This window comes from Cyprinodon variegatus, unplaced genomic scaffold (genome assembly GCF_000732505.1).
Source record: "Cyprinodon variegatus isolate N-32 unplaced genomic scaffold, C_variegatus-1.0 Scaffold706, whole genome shotgun sequence".
NCBI classification, from domain to species: domain Eukaryota; kingdom Metazoa; phylum Chordata; class Actinopteri; order Cyprinodontiformes; family Cyprinodontidae; genus Cyprinodon; species Cyprinodon variegatus.
In genome coordinates, this window is record NW_015151159.1 from 178,781 (window position 1) to 190,930 (window position 12,150).

Genomic DNA, 12,150 nt, shown 5'->3' on the forward strand with positions numbered 1-12,150 from the left:
TAATGGGTTACTAGTATTTGTGAAAATTGCATTAAGTCAATATTTATCATATTTGTGTTCCAGTTATTTTGGAGGTTCAATGCAATTAGGCAACTGAGAAAATGGAAAAACTTACTTTTGTTAGTATATATTTTAAAAGATTAGTGTGTTCTATCGTTTTTAGCCGAGGTAACGAAGAGCCATTGTACAATGTCTAAAGAGCCACAGGTTGCAGACCCCTGAACTAGATCTAGACATTTGCTCGGCCACCATTGTTGTCTCTGGTGGGATGTGTAGAAACAAAATCAAAACAGACTGATCTTTTACTGCAGTGACACATTCTCCTACATGGACATTTAGAAAACCCCAACTTTCAATCTAAAGATAATTGGTGAAGGAATATTTTTTAATACTCAAAGGGAGTCTTTTACAATATTTTTTGAAAGTCACACAGAGCCCTACATTTTAGAGCAGCCTGAAGATTGTTTAATGGATTTAGGTTTCTAGAACTGAACATCTCATCTCAAAGATCTGTGTGTTACACTTTTTAAGTAGCAGTCACTGCCCTTTTACAAAAGTTACATTCCTATATACTGAGAGAGACATATGTTAGCTACTTGAGGTTAATTCCCTTTACTAGAAATATTAACACAATGTTACACGAGTTCAAATTTTCTATAAAAATGTGAGCTTTGGGAATATATTCTGTGGAATAATACGATTTTAGAAAGTGAATATTTTACATCTGGTGTCAAACTGACCAGAGCGGGACACATCCCTTCCCCAGCCATAGGATCATTGCCAAATACTGGAAATGATTGATGAAAGTAGTTGATGCCAAGAGATGGGCAGCCAGTTATTAGGTTTAGGGGGCAATTTCTTTTTCCATTTGAAAAAGCTGCTTTTTTTTTCTCAGTTTGGTCATTTTCCTGAATCCTTGAAAAGTGATCTAAAAAAAAGAAAATAGTTAAGAGGACAAATTGTTCTGAACTTTTAAGAGATGTTTCTAAGCCTGACTTGAGGTTTTCAGGTGGAATTGGATTTGATGGCATTTACCTCCTCAATATCTTATGTTGGGGCATTCATCCAGAATTAAAAGAGCATCTTCACTGAAGTCGTTGTACTTCAGGCTGAATGGAAAGGAAATCAAAGAAGCAGTTAGATCGCTGAGAACAAAATGTGCTTATGGGTTCTGACTAAAGAGAATTAGGCTTACTTTAATTCCTTCATGTTGTGTTTTTCCTTCATAACTTGGACGATGGGAGGGACGGCAGCGTCGGTGAGAGAGTTGTTTCTCAGCTCTAGGAGCTTCAGGGTATTATTGGCTCTGAGAGCAGCACACAGGTCTTCTACGCAGGCATCCGTCAAAGTAGTCATCTCCAAACTATGTTAGACAGGAAGCAAACAGATTCACAAAGTGCAAAAGGTTTAAAAAAAAAAAAAGGATTCCGATTCCTCGTCATAAACTCACCTCAGCTCCTCCAGCAAGCAGCTTGGATGAGCAACAGCCTCCAGAATATATTTAACCCCCTGGTCTCCCACCTTATTGATGGCTAGAAGCAGAGATTTGATTTGGCATGTTCCATTTTTAAGCACTGATCCCAGTTCCTGGAAGACCGTTTGGGTTAACTTGCACCGCGTCAAGCTGTAGAGACAGTGAGAGTGCAGAGCAGGGCTGCTTAAGGAATGCTTGCTTTCATATGCATCTAGAAATGTAAGAATTAAGACTGATGGAGTGTAAAATAACATAGCAGAGGACTTTACCCAAGGATTTCTATGGGGCAGTTGGGTCTGTTTAGGCCTTGGCAAAGCAGCAGCGCCCCCTCCTGTCCCAAATCGTTCAATGACAGATCAAGCTCTGACAGAGAGCAGTGTTCAGACATGAGGACCTTCATCAGATGGGAGCAGCACACACCTGTTAAACAGGTATCGAACAACCTGGAACAAAGAAGCTTTTATGAAATCTAACCACCTCGGGTAACAAAAAGTAAAGGAGCCGATTGGGGTTTTCAAATGTTGAAACTGACGTACCCGAGGCTCTGCAGTTTACCATTTGGCTGCTGCAGGGCTTTGCACAGAGCTTCAACTCCTCTGTCACCAATCTCGTTATCCTTTAATTCGATTTTTCTCAGTCGGGATTCACCAGAACACAAAGCAGCTGCGAAAGCCTCCATGGATGCTTCAGTCAAGTCACAATTTCCAAGCCTGTTTTATAAGATTCGGAAAATGTTACAAAATCAAGTAGGTGATCCGACTATGGCTATTTGCAATGAAGCCGGATTCAGTACTCACTGGAGCTCCTGCAGTCTGCAGTTTGGACTATGCATTGCTTCACACAGTGTCATGAAGCCCTGGTCGGAGATCGGATTAAACATCAGCTCTAAAATCTGGAGCTGGGAGGTTTCTGAAGTCAGCATAGACACCAGGTCACCACAGCAGGACGCAGTCAGTTCACAGACATTAAGGCTTCAGATTGGAGAGATCAACAACTCAGGTTATGGGGATTATGGTGAAACATACATACATATAGTTTTTTTTTTCTATTCCTTTTTAATTTTTAGTCGCACTTAAACGTTTTCAAATCAATCAAATTTCAATATCTGCAATAACCTGAGTAAATACAAGCTATTTTTAAAATGTTTCTAATAATTACAGAGAAAAGCTTTCCAAAGCAACCTGGCCCTTAAAAAAAAACAAAAAAAACAGTTGCCTCGTTAAGCTACGAACTGGATCTACCACTCAATAAAAGCTGCCATCAGGTGTGTTCATAACTAGCAGTTAACTCTTTTACATCACTGTGAAGGAATCTTCACCCTCGTTCTATTTAAAACAACCCGTCCAATCCAACCAGTGTGGGTGGATTGAATGAACAGCCTGTAAAGGGTCACAGCAGCTCAAATAACGATAACCCAGATACACAGATCAAGAACAACTATCCCAGACCATCACACTGCCACCACCTCGTTTGACTAATGTACGATTTATTTTCCTTTTCCGAAATGCTGATGACAGTCTAAGATAGGTTTGACATATTCAGTGCAGGCCCCCTCCAATTACAGCTGCGCAATATGTCTAAAAAATTGATTCTTCAATTTAGTTGATATTGATAATTATAAATCTGTATTCTTTTTTTTACTTATTTGAATTTTTTTTCTTTTTTACAGTAACCCTGTTTAAACCTAATCTTTAACATTTAAATAGGTCAGCCCTACTACCTGCTTTGCTTAGTTTGGCTATGAGAGATTGAGAGGCTGAAGCCTTTCCTCTTCAGTACCTATATCATCCAGAATACCACGTTGTTCTGGATCAGTGTGATTATAAAAAAAACAAAATCAGTGCCGATATTTTCTTTTTAAAAATATCAGAGAATACCGGTACTAATCTTCTTGGAGGCAAATGGAGCCTTCAGTGGTTTTGATTCCTCAGCTTTGGATTTGTAACAATAACAAGAATAATGCATTTTCTTTTCAATAATTCTGCAGGTCTGTTAGTAATCAGGTGAAAAAGTCAGGTTGACCCTAGCTTTCTAAAACATCTGCTCAATCACACAGGATTATGATGTTTTTTTTTATTATTTTGTGATTGCTTAGAGTATCTGTTTGAAGAAATGTTCCCAAAAAACATCTGTAAAATTTGTTAGCGGGTAAAAACTTCTTAAAACTCCATAAACAGAAGTAATTTAAAAAAGGATTTAGTCTTACTTTAGTCTGTGCAGTTTGGCCCGTCTTAGTCCTGTAAATAGGACTTGAGCCTTTTCATCTCCGAGGTTGGAGTGAGAGAGAACCAGCTCCCTGGTGGCTCCCATGCAGACAGCTGAAGCCAGTAGAGGGATGGATTCTATATGGATGGAGCAGTTTGACAACCTGGAGGAGAAAGCATTGCATTTAATAAGACACTGAACACACCAGGCTTTTACGAGGAATTTTCAAAAACACGTTCCTTACATCACAGTGTGCGACAGCCTCACAGATGGAAGCAACACCTCCATAATCTCTTTTGATATTGTAGTTCTGGACAAACTTAATTTTTCCCTTTCTCCCAGACATGTGATGACGTAATTCAGAGCTGCACAGTCGGCGAGGCTCAGGTTTTCGTGAAAGATGCACGGGTGTGCGGGAGGGGTGAGGATCTCCTTTACCAGGCTCTCATTTTGCACCTGATGCAGTAAATGGAAACATCTGTAGTGCTCAGATTTGTTGTAATCCTTCAGTTTTTTCTCTGAGCTGCTTTTAAACCAGCTTTTAAAACCTTTAATTTGATCACTGCTGAATATCCCCAGCAACTCCTCCAGCGATCTGTACTGGACAGGCTCAGAGAGCCCTGACATAAAGAAATCTAGTAACTTTGTACAACCTTTGTGATTTCCCAGCATTTTCTCTACGTCTTCATAGGTTGACGCATCGAGAAAGAAAGCCACAGCCAAGACAAACTCCTGCATTAGTTGGGAGTGGAAGGAGAACTCCTTTTCATCATGCACTTTTAAGAAACTTCCCAAGGTGGTAAGCTGCTGCTGAAACCCACAGGAATCAAGAATGTCTTTAGAACAGCATGCATGTGGGTCATGGAGGCAGTGAGAGGCCATTTTACCGAGGGCTAACAATAACCCTCTACTGCAGGCCTTGGTAAGGGAAAGACTCTGAATCAGGTGCACCAGGATATCTATAAACAGCTGAGATAATGTTTCGGGAAGTTTGGCAGCTGAATCAATGAGGCACTTGTAAATAGAGCAGACTGTCCAGCAAAACCTGGGGGAAGCACAGAAATCATAAAAGCCCAGAGTTGTTTCCATGTGCTCCAATGCTCTGTTGGCTGCAGCGGGTTCAGTAAAGAAGGTGTTGAAGTAGAGCTCCCTCTGGGGCTTCTGAAAGCCCAACACCTCCACCTGAGTCCCTTTGAGGAACTTCAGGTTAGCCGTGGGCCTGCTTGCCACCAGAAAGGCGGCTCCCTTCAACAGGGATCCGTGGAGCAGACTGGCCAACAGACAGGACACGGACACCGGCTGTCTGGGGTCAGAGGTCAGGCTGTGGGCGGAGGGGTCCAGGCTGTGCTTGTGCTCATCCAGACCATCCAAAACAAACAACACAGCATCAGGCTTCTCTGTAACCAAACCAGCAGACTCTGCTGGGATTTGATGGAGGCTTTTTTGGATTAAAGTTTCCAAACAAAGCTCATCTGCTATAGACCCCATGCGTCTGAACTGGAAGTGAAAAACGTGTGCAAAGTTTTGAAGGCAGTCTCCTTTAGCCCAGTCTGCAACAAGTTTGTGCAGAGCTGTGGTTTTCCCCACTCCTTCAGAACCAACCAATACAACATTTCTGGTTTGACCAGTCAGGGCAGTCCGGATGGCCTCATCCAGGAAGCCCAGCTCACCACCCTGAGCTTTAGCGGTGACAGGGACACACTTCCGGCTTTTAATGACGCTGGCAGGACATTGTCCACCAAGAACCGTTGAGGTGTCCTCTGACTGCAGGATGCGAGCCAACACTTCAGCTTTGTCCATTCTGTCCACCTCTGAGGAACATCAAAATATAACAAATCATTCACAGCAGACCATATGGATTCCTGCTTGAGGGTATTCAGTTTTCCTACCTAGAAAAGAGACCCGTGAACGTACCACGACCGCGTAAATCTGTTTCCCCTTTCGATGGAAAGAAAGTAAATTTATAAAACCTGTAATTGATGCAAACGTTTGTGTGAGAGCGAGCAGAAGTTTCTGATTCGGTCGAAGAACCATACGAAGAACAGCAACAGCAGAAAACGGAACAAGCTATTAAAACCAGGAAGTGGGAGAGGGTCAAAATACCCTGAGTAATGTCTTACAGGCACAGGTACGCTGCAAAAAAATGGAAGTCAATATTTCTTAAAATTATTGGATTTTTTTTACCAGAATAGAGCAGGTAAGCGAGACACTTTGTCAGTGGAATAAGACAATTGCATTTAAAATAAGCACAAATAACTGCAGTCTTTTATTTCAAGTGCATAATATCTATTTATCTCATAAAAATGTTAATTCAATTGACAGTGTATTTTATTTACTGAATTAAATAAAGAGGGGATACATTTATTTAATTGTTTTAAAAACTTATTTTTTTTATCTCTTTTTGCAGTACAATGGGTGGGGGGGGGTATTTTAGTTATTGAAAAAAACAATTAAATAAGTGAAATATGAAAAAAAAAAAAACATGATCGTTAGTGGCCCACTTAGGAAAGGAAATGTTATAATGGCAAAATAAACATAATATTTTGAGGGGTCATGTCAACCTAAATAGAGATCTCAGATAAAGACAATATTCATCTAGATGTGAATTAACCCTTTAAATTTCTCTCTGTGTTGCAACAAAATCTGTGACCCATCATATTCTCTATATATATTATGTTTTGACTCAAGCTGCCTGCTGTGGCACAGTCTCCTCACCAGTCTGCTTTCTACTAACCCTAACCTCACAGGATTATTACCTAAACCTAAACACATAGGACTAAATGGCCTGTACTTATATAGCATATTTTTTCAAGTCAGGAGAGTTGACCAAAATGCTTTACACTACATTCAGTCATTCATGCACACACTCACACACTGATGGTGACAAGCTACATTGTAGCCACGGCTGCCCTGGGGCTCACTGACAGAAGAGGGCCTGCTGTACACAGGCGCCACCATCAGTAAACAATGCAGGTGAAGTGCCCAAGGACACAACAACACTGAAAGTTGTCAATCCTTCTATTTCAGGGCATACTCCTACATCCGACGCCACTGTCGACTAATACATAAACATTAAAGAAACCTATGGTGAAGTATAAATAGCACACCCTTGGGTCACAAAATATGATTCATCACAGAATATGGTCTAACACCAGCACTCTGTGACAAGTTGTACCAACATGCTACACAGCAAGACTGCTATTATTTAAAGTTATAACTTTTAAAAAGGGAACACAACAAGGGTGTGACTAAAATAATTAATTAGCAAAATGATTAACTAACAAATACAAAATATGTATTTGAGATATACATTGATTTAATTCAAAAGCAAGAGAGTAAAGGTGAGTCTTTAAAAACACTTATAGATCTTAAGATTCTGAGCATCTCTATGGATCAGTGGAATAGTTGGGAATGTTGGGGCTTCAACAGGGAGATCACAATGACATCTATCTACTTGATTTGAAATGCTTGATTGACATTCATGTTCTTGTGGTTACATGTTGCTGTATTTGATCTTTTGAATTTAAGGGGCTGATACAGTTAAAACCCAATAAAATAGCTGCAATTAAAAACTTCTCAAAAACTTCTCAAATGAAGAAGAAGCAAATGGAAAGAAGCCAAAAGTGGAGTAATATGTTCCTGTTTTGTCATTCATATTAGAGGATAAGCAACAGGATGTTACACAATCATAAAAAAAAAAGATCTTAGTTTACACTAATTCATGAAATAAAACATGGCTCAGGTTTTTATTATCCTAAAAAATTAAGTAAGGCTTCACTTTAGCAAGTAGTTGTCATAAAAAAAAATCTAATCTTGACAACTTATCTGGTTTGCTTTGTGATTTTAAATGAGCTGTCAAATAATACACCACTATATCTGACAGAAGAGTTAATGAATGATTTAAAAAAAATATAAAAAAAAAAGCTCAAGAATGTCATTGGAAACATCTGTTCTCCTAATCCAGGCTTTTGGATAAGCAAGACTGCCAAAAACAGCTCTAAAGATATATATATATTTTTATAGATTGGTAGCTAAAATTGAATATGTATGTTATATTTTCTTAAAATAGGCTCTTTTGGACAATATATGTAAGAAAAACGAGACTGGTCCTGGGATGGATCCCTGAGGAATGCGTCAAGTAAAAAGTGCTGCCATTGAGGAATAAGCATCTGAACAAAGCTAATATTCATTAAGTAAGACTTGAAACACTCTAGAGCTGTTTATTTAAGACTTAACACCAGGCTAAAGCCTGGATGAAAGATAACTATGACCTGCAGGATCAAATGTAGCACATAAAGCATTATATAATGAGGTCTTTTAAAATCTCAGAGAGTCCAGAGATAGACCGTTCTTTGACACAGATTTAAATTTTTCATAAAGACAGTTGTATCTGTTAACTTAAAGTGTTGAACCAAAGCGCAGAGCTTAAGTGACAGAACTTTAGCAAACTCTACAGGTTTATTTTTGATGTAAGGAAAGAAAACATATTTCCAACAGTGGGCCTCTGGATGATTATCTATTTATACTCCAGAGTACCAAATTCATACATTATTCTTTGGACATACATTGAAACATAACATTAGAAAAATAAACAAGGCTTAGTTTCAGTTCAGTAAGTGTGGCGAATTTAAGAGGCCTGCTGTGTTTCTACATGCATGCTACCTCTGAAGGTTGTGGGCAGATTTTTACATAAGAAACATGAAGACATTTCCTGCTCAGTATGTTAAGTTGTAAAACTTTAAGCTGTAAGTGAACAATAAGTGAAGAGAGCATGACGTTTGAGGTTGAACAAACAAATTCTGAGGAGTGGGAGCATAGAGATAGAATGAAGCAGAATGATGAAATGGGGGTCCCTATGTCCTCCAGCAGTCTAAGCCTATAGCAGAATAACTATAGAGATATCTCAGGTTAACCTGAGCCACTTTAACTATAAGCTTTATCAAAAAAGAAAGTTTTAAGCCTACTCTTAAAAGTAGACAGGGTGTCTGCCTCATGGACTAAAACTGGTAGTTGTTTCCACAGGAAAGGAGCCTGATAACTAAAAGATCTGCCTCCCATTCTACTTTTAGAAATTCTAGAAACCAATAGTAAACCTGCGGAGACCTGAGAGCAAAGTGCTCTTTTAGGAACATAAGGAACAATCATATCTCTGATATAAGATGGAGCTTGGCCATTTAAGGCTTAATATGTGAGAAGGAGGATTTTAAAACGTATTCTGGTTTTTAACAGGAAGACAATGAAGAGAAGCCAGGATAGGAAAGATATGGTCTCTCTTTTTAATTTTCATCAGAACTCTGACTGCAGCATTTTGGATCAGCTGAAGGCTTTTAACTACAGTTTGTGGACTTACTTCCTGTTAGTAAAGATTTACAATAGTCCAGCCTTGAAGTAAAAAGTTTTACTCAAGTAAAGTTAAGTACCGCCTCCAAGAGTTACTTAAGTTAGAATAAGAAATTATTTGGTAAAAATATTATTCAATGGTGATCATAACATCTGATTTACTGTTTAAAATGATGTAAATTAACACAAAATAAGTTAAATGCAAGTTAGTGTGTTTTAAAGAATGAAATAAAAAATATAAACATGATGATTTGAGGTGGAAGAAATGCTTTTTCAAAGGTTATATTTTTTCAACATAAAAACTAACCAACTGCCTACTTATAGTGTGAAAAAGGTTAGAAAGGTTCCTATATCCATCGAAATGGAACAACTTGCTTCTATTAGAGATTCTTTTTAAAACACATTTGATTTCGAGTTGTACCACAGGGGGGCGCTGTTTATATCTATACCTGCAAAAAGTTGAGTCAAAAGTTAATTTGTTTATGAATCAGCACCTGGATGTTACTGATAGGAGTTACTGAACCATCTCTTTGACATATTAGCTGATAGGAAGAAATTTAATTTCCTTTCAGAAACGGGGCTGTTGCTTGTGCTCAACTGGTTTTTGGTTGAGAAAAAAAATAATGCACAGTTTCATAATTACTTTGGTTTAAAACCTAGAAATGATAAAGATATTCTTGTCTTATTTTTTTTTTAAACAGGTATCTGAATGTTTTTATTCTCTAGAGCTTGTATATGTAGAGGAGCAAAGCCTCTCCTGTGGTGCTGATGTCATCAGTATGGGTTATGTCTGTATCCTGATTCAGGCGATGAAAAAGATGGGCTGACTGACAGAGACATCAATGTGTTTCATGGTCAAAATCTTCGTCTATGTTTTTATGTCCTTGCAACTGGGGTAGAAACCAAAATGAAGTTTTATGTATAGTTATATACAGTAGATTGCAATTTGTACTTAACTGAAGTGAGGAACTAGCAGGAGATCAAGCAGGGACCATCCATCCTCTGAGTTACCACCGAATAAACAAACCCACTTTACTTAATGTCACCTAAATCCACTAAACCAAGTTGACTGAATGTAAAGTATAATGCCTTCATAGTTGAAAAAGCAAAAGATTCTTCACAATGACTCATACAAATCTGTAGGGTTTCTCTTAGATTTAAAGGGACAGTGTCTAACAATTCTGGCTTTTCATTTGCAAAATGTTTGTTTTGCTTGAATGAATACATATACTGTGAAAGTCTATAAGAAAGTCTGGGAGCATTCTTATAGCTTCAAATTAGTAGTTTATAAATACATGAGGGGTGGTGCACCCAATGAGAGATGCCATGTTGAGTCTGGATTTTCGATTAGAGAAGTTGAAAGAGGAAAACTTACATGTCACCTTACATGTTTTTAGCTGTATCTGGAAATGTGCTGCTGGTGGTCAAAGAATTAAAAACAAGCAAAAGCAATTGTGTGATAATTCATTCTTCCACTTTCTGCTTCAATGGAGGAACATCTGTACTTTATATCAAGTGAGAGGCTAAAGAAACAAATAAAAAAATGAAAAATGTGTAATAAGTAATTAAAAAACAACATTTTAGATTTTAGAATATAGATAATTTACAAGGGAGCAGACTGTCTGCTGATGTAATTCAATATAACAGTGTCGTTTATTTTGCTCTGTTAGAAACAAGCACAGGTTTAACTTTCTGGAGGACTGGCTGGGACAGTGCCCACCAATAATTTCAGCTTTTCCCCCCTTTCTGCTCATTTACTTTAGCCAGCAGTAACTGGGGTTGGGTGCAGCTGTCTGTGTTCAGAGCGTTTTGAGTCTGTGTTTTTTTCCTCCCTCGTTCTCCTCCTGAGCCCCACCTATCAGTATAACATCATCGGATCTGTATTTTTTCAAAACCCTGTTGAAAGCTTTCGGGTCGAGAAACTGTAGGTCCATCAGCCACCACCCGAATGTCCTCACCAACTTTCATCACAAAGTTAAACCCTTAGAAAAAAGGCAGAGAGGGCTAGTTTGTTAGCCTACGCTGGATGAGCTTGGATGCAAAACTTATTACCTGCTGTTAATAGATGTCACTCCACAGCATCCATAGGTCTCACACAGGCACCAGTCTGTAATTTGTCATTCATTAGGTGCACTGCTAGATGGTGATGAATCCCTTTAACATTCCAAAAAAGCTCAAAAACAATCCACTTGATTTTGTCTCAAACTTTGAAGATGTTTTGCTTCCTATTCAGGAAGCTTTTTCCAATTCAAATGTCAGAAATAGCATTGATTTTAAGGCTATTTCTGACATTTTAAATTGAAAAAACTTCCTGGATAGGAAGCGAAACGTCTTCAAAGTTGGAAACTTTTTTGGAATGACTATGACCTGGATGACTGGGAATCTTCACCGGCACATCCCTTTAAACACTTTTAACTGTCTGTGTGATTGTATTACATTGAATGCATTTTGAATAAGAACTAAAGAAATTAACTGAATAAAAATAAATGCCACATTCTAAATTTTAGCTTAAGTGACTCACATTTAATATTTGGTTTGGGATCCTTTATCATGAATAAGAGCATCTAGGTGAAGTATGGATCCAATCAACACATGGCTGTAATGAGGTGTTAAATTATGACAGGTTGCTTCAGTAGCAACCTTCAGGAATACCTGAAATACATCTGTCCGTCTGTGTGAAATAAATGTATAGGATCAATTTTTTCTTATACATATGGAATGTAGGTTTAAAGTTTTGGTGAGATTTCAATCTCCTGAATTGCACTTTTATATTTAAATTTTAAGAGATGTGGAAAGCAGAGGGACGTAGGTCATTTAAAATCAGGACTAGAGTAATAAACGACGTTTCAAAATCGGCATCTGCGACCTTTATAAAAATTAGTACCCTTTAAAAAAGTTTTTCTGTATCAAAAAGTTTGAGACAGTGTGTAAAAAAACATCTTGTAAGATGTTCTACTTGATCAAGATTCACATGCATTTACAAAATATTTGTGGCTGTGTTTCTTTCTGCAACAAGCGTCATTCTTTTAGGAGAATACATCTTGATTCTTCTTTTAGCTAGTCAAAAGACATCATAAAGAAAGACATCATAAATTGATTATAACTGGAGCCACTATCATTGAAAGAGTGGG

At 38.1% G+C, this 12,150-nt stretch overlaps 1 protein-coding gene across 1 annotated transcript; it reads right to left on the reverse strand.

Moving 5' to 3' along the window:
* Nucleotides 1-104: 104 nt before the first annotated feature.
* LOC107097562 (NACHT, LRR and PYD domains-containing protein 12-like) lies at nucleotides 105-5,753 on the reverse strand. The gene is made up of 9 exons (XM_015394746.1): nucleotides 5,569-5,753; nucleotides 3,924-5,490; nucleotides 3,681-3,842; nucleotides 2,272-2,445; nucleotides 2,011-2,184; nucleotides 1,744-1,917; nucleotides 1,451-1,624; nucleotides 1,196-1,363; nucleotides 105-1,109 (listed from the first exon to the last, which is right to left on the reverse strand). The coding sequence occupies exons 1-9, from the start codon at nucleotides 5,711-5,713 to the stop codon at nucleotides 1,040-1,042; spliced, it is 2,808 nt and encodes a 935-aa protein (XP_015250232.1). The 5' UTR covers nucleotides 5,714-5,753; the 3' UTR covers nucleotides 105-1,039.
* Between the last annotated feature and the right edge of the window lie 6,397 nt (nucleotides 5,754-12,150).